This window comes from Chlamydotis macqueenii, chromosome 16 (genome assembly GCF_036417535.1).
Source record: "Chlamydotis macqueenii isolate bChlMac1 chromosome 16, bChlMac1.mat, whole genome shotgun sequence".
NCBI lineage: Eukaryota > Metazoa > Chordata > Aves > Otidiformes > Otididae > Chlamydotis > Chlamydotis macqueenii.
In genome coordinates this window covers 15,238,572-15,260,568 of record NC_141571.1, presented here as the reverse complement: position 1 = coordinate 15,260,568, position 21,997 = coordinate 15,238,572, and the positions used below count along the sequence as shown (strand labels likewise).

Below are 21,997 nucleotides of genomic sequence, written 5' to 3'. Positions count from 1 at the left end.
GCAATTGGAGGCAGATTGGATTCTGTGACTGGAGGCAGACCTCTACCTTATCCTGCCTTTTTTACACCTTTGTGGCTCCTTCTGAGCTGCCTCCAAATGTTTTCCCATCTAGAGCTATGCGGGCAATAAGCTGTGGAGTCAACTTGAAAAACAAACAAACAACATTTTCTTCTACGTCTGAACCTTTATTTTAATTTTTCTTGCTTAGTTTCATAGTTTTCCCCATCTAAAAACCTACCCTAGAGCACTATCGTGAGATGAGGCAAATTCATGCTCAAATATCTCCTGTGTTATCCCGTCCTTTGGTTTTCCTGGCTGAGTAAGTTGGTGGTTCAAATTCTTTAGGTAAGAGGATGTAACTGATCCCGCAGCGTGTGTGTTTGGCAGCAGCTTACCCAATGTTTGATTTGGCAGCCAGGTATTACTAATCTGTGACCCTGGGCATGGAAGGCTGAAATGAGAGTTGAGAGGTTTCTGAGCAGTCAGGTGATTAAGAAGGCTGCTAATCGGTGGAGCTCGGGACCCTACCGAAAGCAGTACAGAAGGAAAAGACATTTCTTCAGCATGTGAATCTCTAAGCAAGTACAAAATAATCAGTCATTCCAAGTTCCAGAGGAAGGTCTTTCTCAGGAAAAAGACACTGAATTACGGCAGCTAAGTGTGGAAAATAGAGTATACTAACATCCAGATAAAATATAACAACCAAGACGGACTTGGTTGAAGAGGAATATAGAATAATGTCCAGGCTGATGTTACCAGACATGTATTGTCTAGGAGGAGTTCAGAATAGCTGTTCCACTAAACACCATCCTCCATCTGCTATGTCGTATTTCTTTACAAATGTTAAAATCCAAAAGTATTGCATTTTAAGGAACATATGTAAGAAAGCCAAAGGCAGACATCTCCCGATTGCTGCAGATCGGGCAGTCAGACCAGTTGCCTTGCATGGGCATCACCACTGAACGCTGCGTTGCTCCTTTATGCCAGAGCATGATGGGGATCAGCGTCTAGCAGTTGGTGTGCTCCACCTAGAAAAGGTTCTAGGAAGGTCATGACAAGAATTCTACTAGCATGGTTTTATAATCGCTGCTGCCTGAGACTTGGGCTGATTAAGGAACAGAATGGGCTCCCTGGAGAGTTGTGTTGGTGAGGCAAACATTTTGTGTTCCAAGGGGACATTATGTTGTCTAAGACTGCATTTTTATGTTGTGAATGTCTGGGGAAAAACTCTCTCCTTTTGCCGTTGAGATGTAACTTGGAATTGTTTTGTCAGCTTAAGAATCCACAGAAGTAGAACTGTTGCATATTATCATAGCTCATGGATAAATCACAGAACTTGCTCAGCCATAATTTTTTTTAATCACTCCCTTTTCTGATTGCACATCTCTTAGTCTGGGGATTAAAATAGTCTGGTCTACTAGATTAGGCTATTTCAGACTCAGGTGCTTGAGCGCATCCAGAGGAGGGCAACAAAGCTGGTAGAAGGGCTGGAAGGAACGTCCTGTGAGGAGCAGCTGAGGACTGTGGGTTTGTCTCGTTTGGAGAAGGAAAGCTGAGGGGTGACCTCATTGCCCTCCACGCGGAGGGGACGTGGAGAGGGAGGTGCCAATCTCTTCTCCCTGGGATCCAGTGGCAGGACACGTGGGAGCGGTTCGAAGCTGTGTCAGGGGAGGTTCAGACTCAGTATTAGGAAACATCGCTTTACCGAGAGGGTGGTCAGCCACTGGCATAGGCTTCCTGGAGAGGTGGTCGATGCCCCAGTGCCCTTAATAATAGGCTTTAACTTTTATTCAGCCCTGAAGTGGTCAGGCAGATGATGATTGTAGGTCCCTTCCAACTGGAAGTATTCTTTCTGTTCTATTCAGATATCCAGTACAAAGCCGTGTTTGAGAAAATCAGTCATTCCCCGCGGGTCATTTGTTATTAATGACTTCCATGTTTGCCACTGATCTGAATAATCTTGCTATTATAGTGAAACTCCATCCCACATTGTACCAGGTGACGACAGGGGATAGAAAACCTCTGTGTTTTTCTTAGCAAGGTGAATCAGAGCTTTGCCTTGTGGCAGCGCACACAGGTGAATACCATCTTAGAATTTGTAAAGATCAAGACAGGAGATATAGTTGGAAGCAAATAATCAGAACATAATAGCAGACCTGCTGAGTCAGAGTAAGCTTTTGTCCAACTCGGCATTCTGTCTCCGGCAGTGGCCAAAAAAAGATGTCTAGGAAAGGATAAAAGAACATGGTGGGCATGAGTGATGATTCTTGCAGATAATCTTTTGGCCCCAAAACTGTTTGCAGTACAAGAACTCCCTGCTTCTCTTTATTAAGAAACCTCTGATGCATTTCCATCACGTTGTCCAATTCCCCTCGAACACAAAGGAGCTTGTCATCAATGTCCTATGGCAAGCACTTCCAGAGCTTAGCCAAACATTATGTGAAGAACCATCTCATTTCTGAACCTGCTTCCTGCTAGTTCTGTTTAATGCCCTGCTTGTTTAAAAAGAGCAAACAAAATATTTTTCCAGTTCTCAAGAAAATGCACGGATACCCTGTCCTTCATAAGCACACCTACACTGACAGTGTGATCCTAAAATCATAGAAGGGTTTGGGTGGGAAGGGACCATTAAAGCCCACCCAGTCCAACCCCCCTGCACAGAGCAGGGACATCTCCAACCGGATCAGGTTGCTCAGAGCCCCGGCCAACCTGGCCTGGAATGTTTCCAGGGATGGGGCATCCACTGTCTCTCTGGGCGACCTGGGCCTGTGTTCCACCACCCTCAGCATAAAAAAATTCTTGCTTCTATCTAGTTTGAATCTACCCTCTTTTAGTTTATACAGGGATCCATTTGCCTCCTCCGTAGACAACATACATCTAAGTCCTTATTTCTAGGAATTTTTTCTTACTCTAAACAACAAACTGTTGGCTGTGGAGGATGTTAGAAGCATCTTGTCACCAACTGAGACCTTTTGCCCCACTCTTCAAGCACTCCTCAAGGCTCGGCATGACTGACATTCTGTAGTTTTGTTATGGAGAACATGAAACTACATGGTCTCGTCACCCTTTCCTGCCGTGGTTGCGACATACCTTTCTGGCGGTGAATGCTGCTCGGTATACAGTAATGTCAGCTCGCTCATGATATGATTCAAGCGTAGTTTGGTTAATGCAAAGTCAAACATCTTGTAGTTTGGGATATTACTTGAGGACTGATGGAGAGAGACACTTCTCCCAGTGATGAGGCGAAACTGTTCTCCGCTAGTCATGCGGATGAGAAGGAAGAACAGCTTGGTTAGAGCAGAGGACTGCAAACAGGAAGATTATTCCGTGTTTCTCTGAAACCAATCCCAGAAGAACCATCTCCTAACACTTCCATCCACATTCCTACCCATGCGTTGGTCGTGCAGGCAATCAGCTCTGGTTGTGGCAAGGGCTGTTTGTCACAGAGGTGCCCTTGCCTGCAGGAAATGAGCAACCATGTTTGTTGTGTCCAGGCTGGGAACGTTCATCAGATGGCATCGGGCTTTGTCACCGCTGACTGGGCTGGATTTGAAAACGCCTATTTATTTTTTTTTTCTTGGCTAACAGGTTACTAACTGTGTTTCTTCAGCTCAAGCACTGTGGTGCACATGTCCTACGAGGAAGTGACTAATAGCCTAGAACTCAGAATGCAGTGACTTGGGGTTTGCAAAATTATGGTGTCTTTTCCAAGTTGTTGTTTTACTGAAATAGCTTGGTGGTGGCGAGAGGCAGTGATGAATTTTGGAATGTTCTGGGAGCTTTTAGAGGAGCAGACAGAACTCCCTGCAGCTGGAGGGGGCTCAGAGGGCTTGGTGCCGGTGCGCACTGGGTGACTCTCGATGCGTTAGGAGAAGCCTTGCAGAGACTGTGCCAGTGTACGCCGCTTCAGGTTTCTGGGCAGAGGGTTGTTGCTGCTTTTCAGTGTGTAAGTGCATCGATTACTCCTCCTGCTCTCTGCAGGTATTGCAGAGAGACCGCGTTACTCTGATTGGGACTGTATGTAACATGGACAAATAATAGAAGATTTCACAATTATATATTACACTAAAAATTTTCAGAGCTCTTTGACAAATCACTGTCTACTGGGAGGTAGTCTTCCTCTCCCCCACCATTAATGATCCTCCAATTAATGTTTCTAGAATCAATATACTAATGTCCAAACCTACTTTGCACTCTGCATCTCTTGTTGCAGGGAGTAACTTCCCTACTGTAGGGAAGCCTGCACAGTGCCACTCACGTAGGTAACCAGCGTTTTACCCTCCTGAGCTGGCAATTTTCTCACAAAGATTAATTTTAATTTTTTTTTCCTTATTTTACTTCTACAATAAGCAGAGCATTTTAGCTTTACCAGTGATTTGCAAGATATAAAAAGAACAGTTGGGGTTCATCTGCAGGTCAAATTGCTAAAGACTAGACTTTCAAATTTAAGATCAAGAAGCAAACTGAAACGTGGGTGGAGAAATGGTGACCTTGTGTACCCAGGCTTCCGCTGTTAACCGAGAAAGGTGTGGGGGGGGATATGAAGAAATAAATGTGCTTGGTTCCTCTGCAGAACTCTTGGTCATGACCACAGGTATGACCGATGTCCTGGTATGCCCAGGAGATCACTTCCTTCTCATCTGTGCAAGAGGAAACAGGAGTTCAGGGAACTCGTCAGCCATCTGACGGGATTTTACTAATAACAGGTACACCTAGCTTCACAGCAGCTCTTGCGGGCTCTGTATTTCCTCATTCCTGTGTTTTAGTCTTCCAGATAGGTCATAGCTGAGACAACTGCTGTAAAGTTTGTTACTGCTTCACTGGGAGGCTTTCTTTTTCCTCCTTTTATTACCAGCAGTTAAATAACTGGCTGCATGGTAACACTGTGTTTAAAAATAGTGGGTAGGATGTCATGGGGACTGTGCAGTGACTGGCGTGGCTGGTGTTTCATTCACGGGCCACCGCACGCTTGATAGAGACATTTAATGTTATCTGTTTTGTTAATTTCTCTGTATAGATGACAAAGAAGTGCCCGGAGTGCCGCAGTGATGTGAAGAAGCAGGGATTAATCCAAGTTTTCTTCTGGTCATAATGTCACCGACGGAGAGGGCAAGTGCTTCACATCAGCAGAGGGAAATGGCTGCGCCCTGGCTCTGAGGCTGGGAAGCAGGAGGCCGGTTCCTGGAAATACCTTTGGTCACTGTCTCATGTCTGGATTACGTGCTGTGCTCCAACACGTATCGTTTCTCCTACAGAGGTGATCAAGTCTGAAAGGTCTCTCTCTCTTATCTTCAACCACTGGCAGGAGACAAAGCAGAATATTGTCCTCTGTCGGAACTAAGAAGGTTCATTTCTTACTTATTTCAGCCTGTAAATTCGACCGGGGCCGCTCGGGCTGAAATTGTGTATCCTGGTGGCGGCTGCGCTTCGTGGGCCCTTCAGGTAATAATGTCAGATCCTGGCAAAATCCCAGCAGCAGTACTGCAGGGGAACTGAGCTGGCTCCGTAACGCCGCCAGACTACCCATCCTACCGCACTGCTGTTCCTGGAAGAAGTGATTCACGTTTGGTGTTTGGCAGACTGCTGTCTCCAGTACCAGAAGATAATGAAAGGATGAATTTTTTAAAAGCAAATTCCAGTGGTTGGATAGTGAGGAGAAACACTCCCCTGCATCTGCTGTGCACCCTGAAGCCCAGTTCCTTCCATCATGCTGGGATTTTTTTGAAACATGCTGCTAAGGAGGCTTCATTTTCTGCTCCGTACTGGTGTTTCCATTGTGCCTGTGTTATCCGACATTTACTTTCCAAGAAGAGAAAGGAACTATTTTATTTAAAACTTTAAAGTAAATCAAGTTGAGTGGGTTAAAAAAAAAAATCCTTAATACTTTCACTCTCTGTGAGTAGTGGATATAAGTGGTTAACCTGGAAAGTTGTACCAATGTCAAATCTTCAGTAGCTGCTGTAAATTAAACGATAAATAAAACCATTTTTGTCTTAGTTGGGTGTTGGTTGGTTGGATTTTTATTTTATTTTTTTTTTACCAGATTAATAAACATTGGGTATTGAGTCCCAACAGCCCTGGGAGGAGTAAGTGGAGAGGTTTATACGGTTGGGATTTTTGACACTTGAATATTTTTGTTTGACTAAAATGAGCAAACCAATTGTGTTCTCACTTGCTAATTAGTTTTGGGGTTCCTGTAATGACAGAGACACTTCCCATAGCATATGTTTTCAGAATTTTCTGGGAGAACATATGCTTCAATAATTTTAGGGATGTGTGTTTTCCTCAGCACGTAGGCGGATTTCATACCAACAAATTTTGGAAAATTATGTTAATAATTGATAACTGGAAATTGAAAGGTGAGCTGCATTTTAACAAAAATGTCAAAGGTTCTTTTTTCTCCTGGTTACAGAATTCAAAACTGTTGTCACTTCAAATCGCATAGTTGCTGGAATACTGGTCCTCACTGAGAAAGTTTTCTTCAGATTGGAATCCACTTCACCAGAAACAGCCTCGTGTGTGATCCTCTGCCTCGTGCATCACGACGTTGAGTAACGTGTGTGTATTCAGCCCAGGGTTCACCACAGTCAGAGCCTCTGAAAAACAAGAAAACTGGTGTCCTTAACTGGCAGTGAAACAGGAACTTTCCAAATGTCATTAACTAACAATTAGAAATAAAAAAGATTTAGACAGGAATGGAGGTAATTTTGGGCTGGCATGTATTCTGACATGTTTACATCTGTGAGTGAATTTGACCTTCTATCCAGTGAACTGCTGCAGTGATTTAGATTCTGAAAACAAGAATAAATAATGCAGGGAAAGCTCTAGATATTTCAAATGTAAGTGGGCAAAACTACAGGAAAGTGTGTGTGTTTGTGTATATACGCTGTAAAAATGAACAGAAAAGACGGGGAGCGATGGTGTCAAAGGCAGGAACGTTAAACTCTTGTCCTTCGAAAGGACTCCCAAGTTCTGCAGCGTGGTGACTGCCTTGTGTTTAGTGATGGAAGAGCTGAGCGGAGGCTGGGAGCAGCGAACAATAAAATGTTATTTAAGGTAAGGTGGTTCAGTGTCTTGTCTGCTCTGGGACGGCCTCTCCCGGGGAGAGCTGCTGCTTACTGCTTGTGCCACTGGAGGGAAGCCACAGCCAGGAGATGAGCTGTGAACGCCTGCAGAGGCAGTGAAATGATGGCGCTGGGTCGGTTTGCCTTTTGGAAATTATCTGCTGTGGTCTGCAAAATGCTTAAGATCCGGCAAGGCTAAATGAAACGCTTAAATGGTATGTGTGATTTCCTGGGGCAAAAATTGTTACTTTTTTTTTTCCTTTTCCTGTCAACCAGAATGGTTTTCCAGCTGTGTTTTTTTTCCTTGCCACTGGAGTTCTTTTAGTTCTGGAAACTGTTCCTACTTGGGAGTGCTCCCCTGCTGTGAGATGGGCAGAGGATCTACCGAGAGATTCCTCCTCTTACTCTGCAGCAGTTAGATCGTCCTGCTGGAGAGGCGGACTGTTGGGTGCCTTCGCTAGCTGCACCCGCCCTGGCAAGCTCCGAAACGCTTCCGTGTCCCCGTGTGAATGTGCTGTTTGCAGATGGAATTGGCTTGGAGTTGGTCTGGTTTTGTTGCCGCTTTCTGGTGCGGTGGGGCTAGAAGTCCGGTTCCCCACTGCCAGTGGCTCTTGGCCGGACAGATGGACGCGACGCGCGCCGCTGATGGGAGAGCAGCCAGCCTAAGGGAGCTTGTCCGTGTCTGCAGCTTATCTTCTCATCACTTAGTTTTAATAATGAACGGAATGTAACAATTTTGTCATTCCTGACCTATCTTGAAGAGATTTACTGGGAAGTTACACCCATCAGTTTAAAAAAAAAAAAAAAAAAAAAAAAAGGCAAGCTGCTGCAAAGTGGACCGGTGATGAGCAAACAGGCTTCTCTGCGCTATTGTCCGTGGCCAGGTTTTACTGTAAACCTGGAGGAACGTCTCTTGTGGGAGAACGCGCTGTGAGCTGGAGGGTAGGTCTCAAGGTCTCTGCCCTTGTAGACACCTTGACGTCACTAAATAGCAGCCCCGTTACCTGTCAGGAGGATGTTTATGGTGGGGCTGCCAGGAGACCCAGCAGCGACGTGATCCCACCGCCGGCCCTTCCCGTTCCCCGCTCTCCAGCCTCTGCGCAGCGGCTGAGCTCCGTGCTGGCCGCGCGCCCCCCGTAGCAGGTTGCTCGAGAATCGCTTCTCTCAAAAGGAGTATGCGGGCGCATTTCCGCTCCCCATCTTCCACAGAAATGTTCAGAGGCTCGTGTGTCACTGAATCTTTCATGACCTCAGGGTGGTCCTCCTACACGTGTTTAGAGTGCTGCTTCCAGTGAAACCTGGAAGAACAGGGTCTCCAGGAAGCCGCGGACAGCGATCTCTTGGCGTCTTGAAACCAGTTGAACTTACAGGGAGAGACAGAGGTGGTAGATTATTTATAAAGACCAGAAAGCAAAAGCAAGAATTGTTTCAGAAAAAAAAAAAATCGACGTTGCTGTAAGTGGTTAGAGGAACTGATCCAAACTCGTGAGTGCTCAGGGAGAGGAAAAACTCCTGGGGACACTCCTTGCTGACTCTGGGAAGCAAATGACACACGAGTTACAGATCATGAAGGCTGAAGATATTAACATCTTTTTATTATGTAGATATTAATATCTTTTTATTGCCCCTGCCTTGCAGGGCTATGACTGTACCTGGAATACCGTCTCCAGCTTTAGCGGTGTGTCATTGAAAAAGCTTTTCCTGCTGTTTTTCTCAAATAAAGCTGAAAGGACTCGGGAAAAAGGCCAAAAATAACACAGCAACTGTCTTATTAGGAAAGAGATGGACAGTGTCTTTGCGTGGAGAAGTGGCTACTGCCGGAGAGCAAGGCAGTTCTTTGCTTTTCCAACTTTCCTCTGAATATTCGTGAGAAACCTGATTTTGCAAGAGTAGTTTCGGAAAGCGATGCTGCTGGATGCCCTGAGGCTCTCGGAAGTGTGAAATGGCCTGTGCGGGGAGGTGGAATCGGAGCCAAAGCTACGTCCACGGGTCAGAAAGTCAGGAGTGAGTCGAGCCGCCGCTTTCCAGTGAGCGGGCAGTGACCCCACAGACCCGTTCTGGGAGGTTCGTTGGGCGAGTGAAAGAACAGACAGAAGAAGGTTGGTTGAAGGCGGTGGTTCTACCAGACTCGTGTCTCCCTCAAAGGTAGAGGTCGCCCGGGGAAGCCCTTTCCGTCCCTTTAATGTGGTACTTCATTCTCTAGGAATACTAATCTGACCAATTTTTGTCACTGTTAAATTCAGGACAAAAATCTTTGAGTTTCCTGGCCCGTTGCATTCATCCCCGCGCTCGTGGCCAGGCTACAGGGAGTGCCATGAGTGCCATCCCGGAGGTGCCACCTACGTCTGCTTCGTACGGCCTGTGGAGCCGTATGTGGGTGTTCGCAGTGGCTTTCTGTCGATCTAAACAGAACACTGAGGGAGATGGAGAAGAAACGAAGCCGTTCAGATAAACTCCTTTGAGCAATCCTTTTACGACCATCACAGAATGACTGTTCATCACTTCAACCGACTCACAGGTTTGCAAAAGTCTAGATGACCTGATTTCTGTCGCAGCTCCTTGGAAAAGTCTAGATGTGCCAGCAGGAGGGCTGATACCGGCCTGAGGAACCACGTGAAACTCACGGTAGGAAAACAGAGACCGGGTTGCTGCCTAGCAGAAAAAGAACCGCGCCGCTGCTGCGCCAAGGCTGCTCTGAAACGCCCGGCCGCCCTCGGAGGGGGCGACCCTCAGGCAAAAGATCTCGTTCAAACTCTCCAGCGGGGCTTCGTGCTCGATTCAGGCTGCTGGCAAGTTCTGCCCCGAAGAAATACCCGCAGGGATGTGCCCCAGTCCCAGGGGAAGTCCCCAGGCAGTGCTGCGAGGTGAGCTGATGCGGGTAGTTACTAGAGATGATGCGTGCTGAGGAAGCAAGCCCGGTAGCCCGTGGCTCAGGGGTTATGTCAGGAGGTGTTGCAGGTCATCGGGATTATTTTGGAGAGCTAGGACTGACTGAGAGAAACCAGTGGTAAAATTAAAATCCACTTCAGAGTGGCCTGTGAGAATCAGCCCATCGCCTGCCGCGTGCGGATGCGAACAACCAGCCCAGGCCGTGCTGCCAGACCAAAATATCCCGCCAGAGTCGGAGTTTTTTGTTTAACCATGATGGGCAGAAACTGATCTTACTGGAAGGGACTTCAGACTCTTGACCTTTGGGGTTTTTACTTCTGGGTAGCAGAAAACTGCTTTTTAATATTTTTTTTTTTTGTAGATGGTGTTTAGCTCTCGCAGGTTTGGTCGTTAACAGCGTTAAGAATAAAGCCCAAGGGATTCACCGCGCAGGGCGGGAGAGCAGATCCAGCGGCTGACAGCTGGAGCAGCGAGAGCTCATTCTGGTGTCGCGGAAGGCAAAGACAAACATGAATTCTGTAATGATGTGCAAAATGATCTGGCTGCCAAGAAGAAAAAGCTCCACCTCCTCTCACCTCCTCGCTATGGCTCCTTCGTGTTTCCAGAGACTTTGCCTTTGCTTTTGGAGCGTCTTCTGGTTTTGCCCGTTTACGAATGCCGGCTCAGAGTCTCCTTGGGAACGAGGTGCTGCCTGCTCAGGGTGGGGGCTGTCAGGGACGAGCTCGCCGTTCCCTTCTCCGCGCGCCCGCTCCAGGTACAGCACACGTCGCTCTTCAGGACACCTTCTAGACAGCGCCTGGGTTTAAACGGGGCGCTGGGGCAGGGCCGCTCGTGTGGGGTGAGACTAATGGGACAGACGGACTCTGCGTGGAGGGAACAAGTGGGAGGGGAGTATTTGGGAATGCTGAGTGTTGAGGGATGGGGACGGGAGGAGCCCCGCTCTGGCGAAGGAGGAAGACTCCTGTACAGCGCTGCAGGTCAGACCCGCGGCTTGATCACGTGTGCGACAGCTCTAGAAGATGTAAAGAAAGCCACTCATCGTGGTGTTGGGCCTCCCAGCACGAAACAGAGTACGGTTTGGAAAGTGTTGAAATTTTCTGCGATTCTGTGTCTGGCGTTTGACACTCAGAACTGCTTGGTGGCCCGGGCTGCCCGGTAGAGCAGAGGATGCGTCTGGGACTGGGAGACGCTTGAGAAAAATAAATCGTGGCAGCTGCCGGAGAAGCCTATTTAGAGGATGTTGGGCTGTCTGTATTCCTTGCGGACAGCTGTATTCCTGAGTGGAATTCCTTTCTTGCAGCTCAAACAAGGGTGGGAAATTTGCTCAGAGCCCCAGCGCGGGGCAGGCGAGGGTGCGAGCGCTGCTGTTCCGGAGGCGATGGCTGGTGTCCTCTTCGTTGGAGGTCTTCAGAGCAGACAGCAAAGCCTGACCTGAGAGCAGCGAGGCTGTAAATAGCAGTTCCCTGGAAAAGGCCGTGTGGGAGGGCGGTTCAGACCCTTCCCTGTCTCTGTGCGGCGACGCTTGAGAAGATGTGCGTAATCAGCAAGCGCGTGTATGGACCGGTACATGCTTTTGTTCTGAGCAAGCGAGGCTCTGCCGGCTGAGGGCTGTTATCCCTGGTTTATCTCCAGAAGTGGTGTGGGTGACGGTGCTCTGCCCGTGTAAAGCTACCAGGCGCGTTTTTCCCAGTCGCGAGACTGCTATTCGACGCGCCGGGCCAGGGACAGCTGGGGCGGGGGGGCTGGGGGTCCCGGCTGGAGAGGCCAGGAGGGGTTTGTGCCCTGGGGAGCGGCGGGGTTGTGTGACGGGCAGCGGCGGGCAGATCACAGCACGCGCTCTGGCCCTTTTCACAGCTGGCGATGGCAAACTGCGGCACGAACGGGGCCGCGGCACGAAACCCAGCAGTGGCCAGCTGAGCGCTCGGTGCGTTGGGATGGGGTTCGGGTGTAGGTGTGTGTTCTTCTCTTCCATTGCTTGGAAAGGTTAAAAATGAGGAGAAAAAAAAAAAAAAGCTAAACTTTTTTTTTTCTCACTGGCTGTTTGGAATCGGTTGCAGTTTTTCCCTTCTCTGCCTTGTGGCACCGTTCCCGACAGGAGAGCCGGTGTCTGGGAGATGACAGGGGAGGCTCTCGGGTACGGAGTGCGCTGGGCCCTTCGTGGGCTCGGCAAGGAGCTCTCCTGCTTTTACACCACAGAGTGGGTAAATTCTGTGCTTTTTCTCCTCCCCGCTGTGCTTGCAGTGGTGGCAGGGGGGGGACAAGAGCAGGTGCAGCTACAGCAGGGGCACGGCAAGCGTGCCGGCATGCGCCTTCCTAGCACGCAAATTCCCGCAACACCTGCCTCTCCCTGTCCCAGCAGCTACCGCAGTCATCTCCTTGCCATATTCCCCTCTTCTGTCCCCTTGTCTAACACTCCCTGTTCCCTAACTTACCCCCTTCCCAAGCCTGAACAAAATTGACAGCGTTTTCTCAGCTCTGTCAGGATTTTCAGCTCAGGGATGCGGCCGCAGTCAGCGTTTTTCGTGCCTTCGGAGGGGCCCTGGGGCGACGGGCAGAAGGACAAAGTACGCCAGTGTGAGGTATTTAAGCGGGGGCAGCACGGATCGAGCCGGTGCAGAGCAGCGTACCTGTACGGCCGAGTTCAGGGTCCCGGGAAATCCTCGGGCTCCACCATTCATGGCAAAGCCTCGCCCGTAAGATACTGAAATGCTGCTGGGTGTTGCTGCCCCGCAGAAGGTAACGCGACGTGGTTTAGGGTTGCGGGTGGAGGTGGTGTCGCCCACCCTGCTCCTGAAAGGGGAAAAGTGTCCAAGCACTGGACCCAGGGGCCGTTTGGATGGGGTCTCGCAGGGGAACAGGCACACGGAGCCCCCACCAGCGGGAGCCAAGCGCTGATACGGGAAAGTCAGCGTTTACAGCCCGGGAACCAGAGCGGCCACGGGGGGAGCGGGATTTCCCCTGCATTTCCCCAGCGGGAAGAAATATATATGTGTATATATATGTATAGAAAAAAAAAATATCCTCACCGTAGGGCTGTGAAACTCGCCGGGTAACGGCTTCTCTGCCTCGGGAGCTGCGGGGCCGGGGAGGGGGCGAGGGGGGCCGGGCTTGGCTTGCGCAAGAGGGGTCTTTCCCAGGGGCTGGGGCTATAAAGGTGCTGACGAGCGAGGGGAAGGGCGAGGAGCGGTGCGGTGAGGGCCGGGGATGCGGGGCGGGGCGGGAAAGGGAGGGGGAGAAGAGCGGAGCCGCTCTGCTCCCGGGGGACGGGATGGGACGGGACGGGACGGGAGGCTGCTGCTCCCTCCACGGGTCCCGCCTGCTCCCGGCCCGGGCTCGGATTTTCCTCACGCGTGTCGGGGCGATGCGTGCGCCGGGAGCCACGGTCGCGCCGTCCCACTCGCGTCCCGCTTCTCCGCCGCGCTGGCAGCCTCCGCGCCCGCCCGTGGGCTCGGCCGCCCCCCGCGACGGGAGAGCCGCTAAACGCGGAGGAGAACCCCCAGCCTTTCCCTGCGGCCCGTTCCCCGCAACCCTCTCCCTGGCTTTTCCGCTGTGGAGCTGCACGCGTGGATCAGGGCCGCTGCTGCCCGGCCCCCGCGGAACCAGGCTTCTCGTGTCCCCCCAGGTCCGGGATCACGGCGCTCCGGAGGCCTCGACGCGATGCTGTCCAGTCACGCACCCAACCGCCGACACCCGGCCAAGGTACCGCACCGGCTGCGCGGGAGGTTGGGCCGTGAGAGGGGATGGGAGGAGAAACCACGGCTCTGGGAGTCTCCGCTCTCCCAGAATCTGGGTTTCCAAAAAAAAAAAAAAAGAAGTTCAGAGTTCCCAGGAAGCATCCTTGCGTTCCCTAGTTTGGCAAACTTCCCTTCTGCTCCTTCATCCACGAAGGTCTTTCTCACCCCAAACGGTGGGGACCTGAGCGGGGTGATGGGAGGGGAACGTGCTGGCGTGGAACGCTCAGGGTTCCGCTTTTAGTACGGAACGAGGGGAACGGGGTGGTGGAGGCACCGCTAAACGGGTCTGCGAAGCATCACTTGGGAAGGACGCCGCGTCACCCAGGGTGGCAAGCGGAGGGCGGTGGGGATGCTCGTGGGGGGCAGCTGGTCCCCAGTGCCACCATTGCTTTGCTGCTGGGGGCTGGGGAGAGCACGAAGTGGGAGGATGATTTCTTACACCTACAACTGTAACGAGTTCTGTGCGGCAGCAGCGGCGCCTGCAGCCTCTGCCGGGGGACGAGCTAAGGGCTCTCTGCGCTCTCTTTGCCGTAGTGGATGTTTGCCCCTCTCCTTCTGTTCCTGGCCCCCTGCGGCGCCCAGCCCACTTACCAATGGAAGGACGCTGCGACGAACGAGAAGCTGACCTGCCAGCAGTGCCCGCCGGGGACCTTCGTGGCCCAGCACTGCACCCGGGACAGACGGACGCTGTGCGAGCCCTGCCCCGATTTGCACTACACGCAGTACTGGAACTACCTGGAGAAGTGCCGGTACTGTAACGTCATCTGCGAGGAGAAGCAGGTGGAGGTGCAGCAGTGCAATTCCACCCACAACCGCGTCTGTCAGTGCCGGGAGGGCTACTACTCGGAGATGGAGTTCTGCATCAGGCACTCTGCCTGTCCGCCGGGCTCCGGCGTAGAGAAGCGGGGTGAGTACCCAAACCAGGTGGCTGCGGCAGCGGGGTGCGTGCTGGGGAGGCTCTTGTCGCATCCCAAAAATCTCTGCTGGAACTCTAAATCAAGGAGAAAGCAGCTGATGACAGGGCTGATGGCAGGGAGAAACTCTTTAGCGGGGTCTGTTCCGATAGGACGAGGGTTAATGGTTTTAAAATCAAGGGAGGCAGATTCAGACTGGATATAAGGAAAAGTTCTTTTACACTGAGGGTGGTGGAGCACTGGAACAGGTTGCGCCGAGAGGTGGTTGATGCCCCATCCCTGGGAACATTCCAGGCCAGGTTGGCCGGGGCTCTGAGCAACCTGATCCGGTTGGAGATGTCCCTGCTCCTGGCAGGGGGTTGGGCTGGGTGGGCTTTGAAGGGCCCTTCCCACCCAAACCAGTCGGTGGTTCTGATTGCCCATAGCCTGACTCTACTCCCTTCTTCCTCACCAGCGCAGTGCCGTCCTCGCTGGTGTGTGAAACCGCTCCTGGCCCCTTTGCCAAGGAATGACTTGTTTGGTCCCCCCCGCTTTCACTTCGCAAGGCTTTGAAACCCCCCAACGCCGCGCTGGGATGGCACGCGGGGGGCAGAGCTGGGCCCCGCTCCCCATCAGCTCCCTTCTCCGTGCGGGCAGGGAGCCAGGGAACGGGAACGGGAAGGGAACGTTCATTACCGGGGCTGGAAAGGGCTGCCAGGCTGCCGAGGGCAGGGCGCTGGGTGTGCGTGGCTCTGGGGCTGGGTTTTGCAGTTTTTGCTGAGCAATTTGGAGAGGCTGTATTCAAAACGTGAAACGGATGTGGGGACGGGTTCCAAAACCGTAAAATCAGCCTGGTTTCCATTCACATCCGGGGGAGATTCATGAGTCCGAGACTCCGTCCCCCAGCGAGATGTAAGCCGGGAGAGATTTTAGCGGTTTTATTTTTCTGTTGTTCCCCCAGCCCAAATTTGCCCTGTCCCTTGGTTGCCCCCATCTGCGTGCGTGCAAACTTCCTAAAAAGACAAGTTGCCTGCGAGTGGGTTTCCCTCTTGCTCCCCCCGAGTCGGCGAGGACGGGGCTCTGTCTGCGAACCGCAGCCGGGTAGAACAGAACTGCGGGCAGCGTCAGCGCCTGCGTGATCTCGCTTCGTGCTCGGAAGCGTGGAGGCTTTGGAAGCCCTTCCCCGCGCGGCACGGGAGAGCTCCGGGCTCCCAGAGGAGAAATACCCGCTGTCTTCAGCTGGTGTTTACGGCTGAGGCTCGGGGTGTAATTTTCTTTAGGACGTGACTGTTACAAAACGCAGTACCGCAGCGAAACGCGGGCTAGGTCTGCAGGCGGCGTGGGGAAACCCTTTGATCCGAAACCTCGGATTTCCCTGGAGGGTTGGCTGTGGGACTGAAGAGCCACGTGAGCAAGCTTGGGGCATCTGAGGAGAAACAAGTTTGTTGTTGTTATTTCTTTGCAAACAGCTTCTTGCGTGGGGAATGACGGCACCCAGGTGTCTGAACCCCACGGCAAGGACCGAGCGCCCGGCGCGGGCGGGCAGAGCCCTGCGGCTGGGAGCGCGTGTGTCTGGTGGGCTCCGCGACGGCGGAGCGGTGGCTGCAGGGCTGCGGACGGAGCTTTCGGGTTGGGCAGGTGCTTGGATCCATGGGTGGTTCCTCTGGGGACAGGGGCTTTGTGGATTTCCCATTTGCAAGTGGGAGAGTTCAGGGCTGGGTTGAGCCAGCCAGGACGGCGCCTGGCAAAGCCCAAGCGGTGGCCTAGGGTGGGTGCAACAAGGCAGAAACCGTGCTCTGAACTGGGCGTACGAAGAGGAGATGGGAACGGGAGTGAAACCTGCTGCCGTCGGGGCCGCCCCCTCCTCTCCCCAGGAATGCACCAGACACCCTGGCGCAATCCGGCTCGCGTGGCGCCGTGGCTGTGACGCAGCGGTGGGGCTGGCACGGAGCCCGGCGGGGAAAGCGCGGCGGACAAGAGCAGAACTTCCACCTGCTCGGCCGCTTTTACTTTCACTTGGCACGCAGCGCCCTGACGCGCTGTGAATCGAAGGGCCGGTTTGGTGCCCAGCGTGCCCAAGGTCCCGGCTGGTGTCCCGGCCCGGGAGGCGGCTCTTCTCGGGAGCGGAGGAGATCTCTGCTTTTCCTGGAGGCTGGTGACCGCTCATCACCACGCACCCAACGCTTTGCCTTGGGAAACGGCTGCGGAAAGCGTTGTTGTTCCGAGTGGCTGCTTCCCAGGGGAGCTGCAGCCGGCGCTCATTTCCCAAAAAAATGCTCAGATGGCGCCCGGCGCTCTTCGCTCTGCCAGCGTCACCCCAGCTCCTGCCCCCGCTCCCTCGCCATCTCCTGACCCCGGGCTGACGGTCGCCTTCCTCCCCGTGCGCAGGTACCCCCTTTGAGAACACCCAGTGCCGCGCCTGCCCCCGCGGCTCCTTCTCTCCCTCCGAGTCCCGCACCGAGCCGTGCCAGCCGCACCAGGACTGCGAGCGGCAGGGGAAGGTGACCAACGTGCCGGGCAACCAGTTCCACGACACCCTCTGCACCTCCTGCAGACCGGGGAGAGCCAACAGCACCCAGGGGCCAGGTGAGCCACCGCGGGGGGGTGCCGGGACCACGACGCTGCCGGGGCGAGAGCCGACTTTCTGGATAATTGTGGATCAAATATGGTCTGTCGGTCCCGGAGGGCAAGGGCAGGGTGCGGGGCTTCAGCCACTGCTCAGCCAGAGCCTCCTCGCTCAGTGATAACGCAGAGCTGGCAGTGAAATCCTGCCGGTTCTTACCGGGAACTGGGTTAACTGGGGATGCTGGGACACGAGGACGACTTTGGCAGCGGCTCAGCTCTAACAGGAGGCTCGCAGCGATAAGCGGTGGCTGGTGGCCACGTAAGCAGCCGTGGTGAGAAGGGCTGGGCCACCCAGCCCGGCCCCTGGCGTGCCCAGCACCCGCTTCTCCCGGGCTCCCAGCCCATTTTCCGGGAACGCGTTATTGCGGCCCGCTCTTGTCCCGGACCGAGGCTCACTGGAGGCTCGGCGCAGGTGGAGGTTGACCGGTTGGGGGAAAAGCGGAGCCACGCTGCCAACCGTGTCGCCGTGGCAGCGCAGACGCGGCGCTGAGCCGCGGCGGAGGCTGAGGGGTGGGCAGGAGCTGCCGGCGGGCACGGAGCGGGCAAAGGAGCGGGGGACGAGTGATGGGTGGCTCTGGGGTGCTTTGGGGGGATGAGAAGGGGACTGGAAGCCATCTCGAGGGCCTGGTGCTGGTTGAGGTGAGGTGGGCAGCTGTGCTCCACCCCGAGCATCCAGCCAAGGTACACAGGGATCCGTTCAGCGTGACTGGTCTGGGTGGCAGTGAACCTGCACCCTTGAACTTCCAAAAAAAACCCGACCCTAGAGCCATAGAACAGCCCAGGGCAGGAGGGACTTCAAAAGTTCATCTGGTCCAACCTTTCCTGGGAAAGGGAGCCTGGATAAGATTATCCAGCACCATGTCCTGAAGACCTCCAGCGGTGGGGACTCCACCGCGTCCCTTTTGAGGTTCTTCCAGTGTAAAAAAAAAAAAAAAAAAACCTTCCTTCCGTCAAGATGAAGCTCGATAGAAGAGCTTCAGTGAAAGCTTCTCCTCCGTGGTGACAGAGCACGGAGGCCGCCCTCCGCGGTGGCGTGCGAGCGGAGCTCTCGCCTTGGCGTCCTCTCCCGGCGCTGCCCACGCTGGGCATTTCTCCTGACGACGGCTGACTCACGCCACGGGCGCCTCGCCAGGAGCGCGATCCCGCCGGAGAGAGGAGGCGGAAAGCTGTGTCGTCAGCGGGACGCGGGCGGGGCGGACGGGCGCGAGCAGCGTCGGCAGCACGTGCGCTGCCGCGCGTGAGGCCACGGCCGCCGCCAGACCGGCCTTGCAGCCGCTCTCGGGGCGAGAGGCGGCCGTGGGAGCCGCGGGGTATTTTTAACTCCGGTTCGTGGTGATTTCATGCGGGAGGCACGCGGGCACTTGCCGTCCTCCCCGCTGCGACGGCAATAAATATAAATAATCAATTCAATAGAAACCCCAAGAGGCAGAGCCTGGGCGCCCCACGATAACCAGTGAAACCCTCCCAGTTTAAAATGTCAGGAAACTGGGCCAGTTTCTTCTTGACTGACTAAGCGTTTGGCCTTGACCTCTTGAAATTCTTCGTGACTCCATGCCTTCAGCTGGCCAGGCTGCAGCAGTGCTTTAACCGGCCGGGGCCGGGGCCGCCCAAAAGCCCCGATCTGGGCTGCCCCTGGGGCTGGTCCTGTCCTGAGGCGCAAAAACCTGCGTGGGAAGATAGAAACTTTCAGGAAAAATAACGCGTGTGATATTCACTGTGATGACTTCATTTTTTTTCTGGAGTTTCCCTCTTTCCCTGTTCCCCGGCAGGGAGGAGCATGGAGAAGGTATATTGACTTTTTTTCAAAATTACGGGAACTTTTACACATTGTTTTCTAGCTGCCCCGTATGGGATGGGCTCTGCTGGGAATTTAGCCGGTGGCGAGGGCAGGACCCAGCCTTCCTGAGCAAGTTGCTGGCAGAAGTGGGCTTTGGCCGGTTGGCAATGCCGTATTTGGTGCTTTTCTGCTTATTCTTCCTTCCAACCTCGTTTTTACCCCTTGCAAAACGCTTCTTCGGACCTGCTGGTTCCACCATGCAGCTGCCGGCAGCGTGAGCCGGCCGCCCGCCCTCTTCCCCCTTGGCTCCGGCAGAGGATGAGCTGCTGCCGCGTCCTCCAGCGGGGACTCGCCCTCCGCCTGGGCGCCCGCGTGCCCGGGCAGAGCTGGGCTGGCGATCCCCAGCTCGTGGTCACAGCCATACATGGCTGCAGGAGCGAAAATCCCCTCCGGAATGTGGAAGATGGGTTGTGAGTGGAAGGTTTCCCAGTAGGGGTCACTGGGCTGGGACACCCGGTCCGAGCCGCGGCTGGAGAGCAGTGCCCAGGTGAGGACGGTGACATGGAATCATCAACTGGTTTGGGTGGGAAGGGACCATTAAAGCCCACCCAGTCCAAGCCCCTGCACGGAGCAGGGACATCTCCAACCAGATCAGGTTGCTCAGAGCCCCGTCCAACCTGGCCTGGAATGTTTCTGGGGATGGGGCACCCACCCCCTCTCTGGGCAGATGTCCCACGGAGAGGCGTGGTGGGGCTGTGCCCTGCTCTCCCGGTGTCCCGTCGTCACCTTCCCTCTAACCTCCGGGCGTTGTTCTCCCACCAGCTCTAGAAGACGACGACTGTCAGCAAGCCATGATAGACTTTGTGGTGTACCAAAACATCCCCATCAAGAAGCTGAAGCGCCTGCAGCAAATCCTGGAGCGCTTGCCTAGGAAGGAGGCACCGGGGACCAAGGCGGCCATCCAGGAGAAGTTCAGGGCTTTCCTCACCCACCAGAAGCAGGAGAACAACTACGAGATCACCAAACAGCTGCTGCACGCGCTGCAAGCTCTCAAGCTGCACTCCATCGTGGAGCAGGTCCACGAGCGCTTCCTCCTGCACTGAGAACACGAACTGAACTTCTGGGGTGGTTTCTGTTTTGATTTCTCTTCAGTGGCTTCATTAATTTATTAACCTTTCCAAACCTAACTTGAAACGCAGCGCTAGAGGTGAGCGCCGGGTGCTGGGCAGCTGCGGTGGTCCCGCTCCGCGCGCGGCGGCATCGCTGTCTCCGGGACGGGATGCTGGGAACAGCGGCATTCCGGCGCCGGCAGCTGGGCGGCTCCTGGGAGCTCCCTGGGTGCTGGCCGCTGGTTTTCCGGCTCAGCAAAGGTCAATAATTAATCAGAAGAGAACCACGTGGCCAGGGCCGTTTGCAGGGAGAACCCAGCTCTCCTTTTTTAGAAAACTGTTTGGCTTTGTTTTAAACTGTGTGGTTTGGGGTTCGTTGTTTTTTTTTTTTTTTAATGTAACAGTATTTCCCACAGAGGATTCACTTGGGTGTGTTTATTTTGAGAGAGGAGTTTTCTGCTCAGACGCGCTGGGTGTAGGATGCCCTGAAGTCACTGGTACAGCTTCAAGATTATTTCTAAACTGGCTGTTTTTATACCATGTGTGAGAGATGTTTTCTAAAGAAAGACACCAAAGAAGTTATTTTATACAATTCTCTGTCACTGGAGTCCTTTCCTGGTCTCATTTGGAGGAGAAGGGTGGTGTTGGGGGTCCCGGACCCTTATCTTCTCACTCTGTTTACCCTTGCCTGTTTTTTTGCGCGTGCTTCACCCCGTGATTACCCAACGTCAGCCATCCCCGTGGCACAGCAGCCCCCAAAACCAGCCTCCGCCAGCCGCGGCCAGGCTGAACGGCAGGGATGCGGCTGCTCTGCCCGGGAATTTGCCGCTGGCGCAGCCGGGGTGAAGCTCGCGTCTTTTGGGTCAACCCAACCGTGTCACCCCCAGTCTGTCCCCAGACCCCACCACACGCTGCGGTGTGCGAAGAGGTGCTTCGTCAGCCCGGAGCCGCGCCTCGGGGTGCTTGTGCTGACGGCAAGCGGGTTTTTTTTAAAGCCGTGCAGATGTTGCTTAGGGAAGTCAACAAGGGTGACCCTCTCAGGCGTTTTCCGGGCTGTAGCAACGATGACACAGAGCCTGCATCTTCTGCCTTGAGTGGTGCGGGTTTTTTATGGCTCTTTTTCCACTGAGTAGTTGCCAGGAATAGTTTGTGGTTCAAAAGAGGAATATTTCCCCCCAGCTAGGAGCCGTTAAAAGCTCTCCGAAGCGTGTGCTGTGTGGAAGTGCCCCCGTGCTTCCCTCACGCGAGGAAGGGCTGGCGTAACCGCGCACAGAGCGGATTTTCACCTCCCCTTCTGCCCGCAGACCCGAGCCGGGCTCTTCCCGCGGCGGTGAGAAGTCTGGCCACGGCGGGCGGGATGAACGGGGCGGCTCCCGGGGGCAACGCTCGCCTTGTCGCGGCTCCCTGCAGCTCCGCAGTCCGCGGAAGGGCTGCTCGCGCCCGCCCGGCGCTGCGGATCTGTGCCTGGGGATCCCAAACTTGCAACCGTCTCGCCCCAGCTTTGGGCTCTGGGGGTGACGCAGTGATCCCGACGTCGCCCTGGGTCAGCTCGGCCGGGGACAGAGAGAAGCAGCAGAGAGGACCCCTCACTGGCACTGAGCCTGGGAATCCCCTCGTGGCTTTGTCAAGCCTGGCCTTGAAATCCTGCAAAGGCACGAGGGACCCTAACTCCCCTTTCCAACCCTCAGTTATCACCGTGTCCAATCTCTGCCCCGAGAGCTGCGTAATTCCCCAAGCGTGACTTATTCCGAGTTCCCGGGGCAGCAGGGAAGCGCCGCGGGCACGGTCTGAGAGCGGCCAGGGCAGGCGAGCGGGAGGGTCTCCATCGCCGCACTGTGGGAAACGAAGCATTGCCGCAGCCCGGGGGCTTTTCCCCGGGGCAGAGGGCGAGCCGGGACACGAGGGC

General features: G+C 54.2%; 2 protein-coding genes across 2 annotated transcripts in view; both read left to right on the top strand.

Annotated features, from left to right (window-relative positions):
• Window positions 1-5,996, top strand: part of RTEL1 (regulator of telomere elongation helicase 1) — a 48,330-nt gene extending 42,334 nt beyond the window's left edge. The window contains exon 36 of the mRNA XM_086760487.1: window positions 5,018-5,996. Within this exon, the coding sequence (XP_086616613.1) occupies window positions 5,018-5,092 (75 nt within the window). The 3' untranslated portion in view covers window positions 5,093-5,996. The remainder of the gene's footprint in view (window positions 1-5,017) is intronic.
• A 7,302-nt stretch (window positions 5,997-13,298) lies between these two features.
• TNFRSF6B (TNF receptor superfamily member 6b) lies at window positions 13,299-20,618 on the top strand. Its single transcript, XM_086760488.1, has 4 exons — window positions 13,299-13,652; window positions 14,222-14,594; window positions 16,969-17,166; window positions 19,805-20,618. Exons 1-4 carry the CDS (start codon window positions 13,611-13,613, stop codon window positions 20,083-20,085), a joined length of 894 nt encoding a protein of 297 aa, XP_086616614.1. The 5' UTR covers window positions 13,299-13,610; the 3' UTR covers window positions 20,086-20,618.
• The last annotated feature ends 1,379 nt before the right edge of the window (window positions 20,619-21,997 follow it).

What these genes read in the sequence shown, in the direction of transcription:
- TNFRSF6B (XM_086760488.1), top strand. Translation starts at nt 13,611, where the DNA reads ATGCTGTCCAGTCACGCACCCAACCGCCGACACCCGGCCAAG. An exon ending in ACCGCCGACACCCGGCCAAG is followed by an intron (nt 13,653 to 14,221) that starts GTACCGCACCGG and finishes TCTTTGCCGTAG; the next exon opens with TGGATGTTTGCCCCTCTCCT. An exon ending in CAACAGCACCCAGGGGCCAG is followed by an intron (nt 17,167 to 19,804) that starts GTGAGCCACCGC and finishes TTCTCCCACCAG; the next exon opens with CTCTAGAAGACGACGACTGT.